The 2,078-nt window shown below is 59.7% G+C and overlaps 1 protein-coding gene across 1 annotated transcript; it reads right to left on the reverse strand.

The window, feature by feature from the left end:
• Positions 1–30: 30 nt before the first annotated feature.
• On the reverse strand, positions 31–947 carry BDY17DRAFT_258869 (uncharacterized protein; the record flags this gene model as incomplete). Its single annotated transcript, XM_033731817.1, has 3 exons — positions 31–534; positions 591–815; positions 882–947. The coding sequence occupies 3 exons, from the start codon at positions 945–947 to the stop codon at positions 31–33; spliced, it is 795 nt and encodes a 264-aa protein (XP_033585052.1).
• Between the last annotated feature and the right edge of the window lie 1,131 nt (positions 948–2,078).

The following is a 2,078-nucleotide window of genomic DNA, read 5'->3' on the forward strand; positions in this document are numbered from 1 at the left end:
CGGAAGCAAACCTCGCACAACTGAGATGGCCTACTCATCATCCTCGCCACCCTCGCCATCCTCACCACCTTCCTCCTCTTCCTCCTCGTCTTCGTCTTCGTCATCCTCGCCCTCATCGCCCAAGAACTTCCTCCGCTGCTCTTGGGCATCGAGCTCCTCCTGCTCATCGGGATGGTACTCTCCAAAAGCAGCAATTCTATCTGCCACGCTGGGCGCGCGACCGACACGATCGGCAATCTGTCCGCGTCCAATCAAGCTGATCACAATGCTGCTGCCGACGACGAAGGTGAGCACGAAGCGGTAGATTCCATACCAGGCCGGGGCCCAGCCGCGAGTCTTGGCGCGAACATCGGTGTAATAAAGGAAGTTGAATGCGAGGAACTGCGTGATGAGCGCGTACTCGACGGGCAGCAAGATGGTGGGCCAGGCCACGGCGGTGCTGACGACGCCAATCATGTAGCGAGGGTAGCCCTGAGTGCCACCGTATTGAGCCCATTCGAGACCCCAATGGATGGCGCCGAGGAAGGAGAGGATCTGTCAGAGGGTGTTAGGTCGGTAGGTGGGGGATGCTGGGCTGCAAGATGACATACCACGGCACCGTATCCAACTTGCAAAGGCTCGATGATGTGAAGGAGGTCTTCGGCAGAACGCTCGGTCAAGAACAAGCCCGTGCCGGTGGCAGTGGCGTGGTTGATTTCCCAGGCGCAGTACACGGTACTAAGAGACGTGACCATGTAGGGGACCACACCAGCCAAGCCCATGTAATACGCCTGTTTTGGCACCTCCTCGAGGCTGAAAGTTTCACGGATGGTGGCCTGGGAAACGAACAAGTCAGTTGACGGGCTGGAATGAGAACTAGAGGGTCGCGCAAGTAGACCTACGATATCGTGCATTACGCCGGCCATCATCTGCGGCTCTTCATCGTGGGCGGGGGATGCGGTCGACATTTGGCCACTTGTAGGAACGACGGTGGAAGATGTCGACACTTCGCCCGGGGTGACGGGCAGCTTCTGCTCCTGGATCTGCTGTTCCCTCTTCTTGTCAATTTGATCGAAAGCGCCGCTGCGGTCGCTGGAGCTGGCACCGCGAGTCCAGCACAAGGCCTGCGGGGCCAATGGCTTGGCCATGGAGAGGGCTTGTGGTCGGCGCGAGAGAGTGCATAGTTGCGAGCGGAGAGACTGACGGATGGGGGCGTTGTTGGCCTTGAACGCCGAGGTGGAGGCGGAGGTCAGCGAGCGCGCGAGTGCGCGAGACGGGGCGGCAGCACGCAGCATGGTGACCGTCGTTGCCCCTGAGAACCAGCAAGGGAGGGCAAAGGCGGCCAAGAGGTGAGGTTGGGGTGGGATCGAGGGTGGTGGGAGGGAGTGGAGAGGGTGGTAGAGGTGGTGGTGGTGGACGAGGAGGAGGCTTGCTTGCTGCTGGCAGGAAGCGGGAGGTTTTTCGGGCTCGAGCTCGGCCGGCTGTTTCCGCCAATGGCTGCCTCAGGCACCACACGACCGCTCTTGCCTCGTCGAGTCTTGATGTCGCGACTGCCGCCTGAATTACACACACGTGAGGCCTCACTCGACCGTCGATTCAACTGCATGTGTCTTGCAACTTGTCCGTTCGGATGTGATTCAAGCTCTGCAAGGCTACATGCACAGAACGCCCGACGCCTTGTACTGTAGCTTGACGACTGGACTGCAGCTTGGCTGTCGGTACGTCATCCGCTACACCTCCTGCTCATCAGCCACGTAGCGAGCGCGGGGAGCGCGCCACACACACACCCACCTCATCTAGCCTCGAAGCATCCAACTTTTTTTCCATCATCACTCCTTCCTCGTTGGTTTCCTGGGTTGAGTCCCTGCTTTTGACCACGACAATCCTCCCTTCCTTCGCCATTGCTCTGCCCGACTGCTGCGTCCCGCAACAATTTCCCCACTGCGATTCCAGCCTTACCATCCTCCATCCTGCCCTTCTACGGCCTCCTGCCACCCTCACGCGCTCCGCATGGCCTAAAGAAGAACGTGACATGAGATAACGCCAGACACGACACTTGCAACACCTCCCGGCCCGGGTAACGGCAACACAGCGCCACG

This window comes from Neohortaea acidophila (assembly GCF_010093505.1).
Source record: "Neohortaea acidophila strain CBS 113389 unplaced genomic scaffold BDY17scaffold_17, whole genome shotgun sequence".
NCBI classification, from domain to species: domain Eukaryota; kingdom Fungi; phylum Ascomycota; class Dothideomycetes; order Mycosphaerellales; family Teratosphaeriaceae; genus Neohortaea; species Neohortaea acidophila.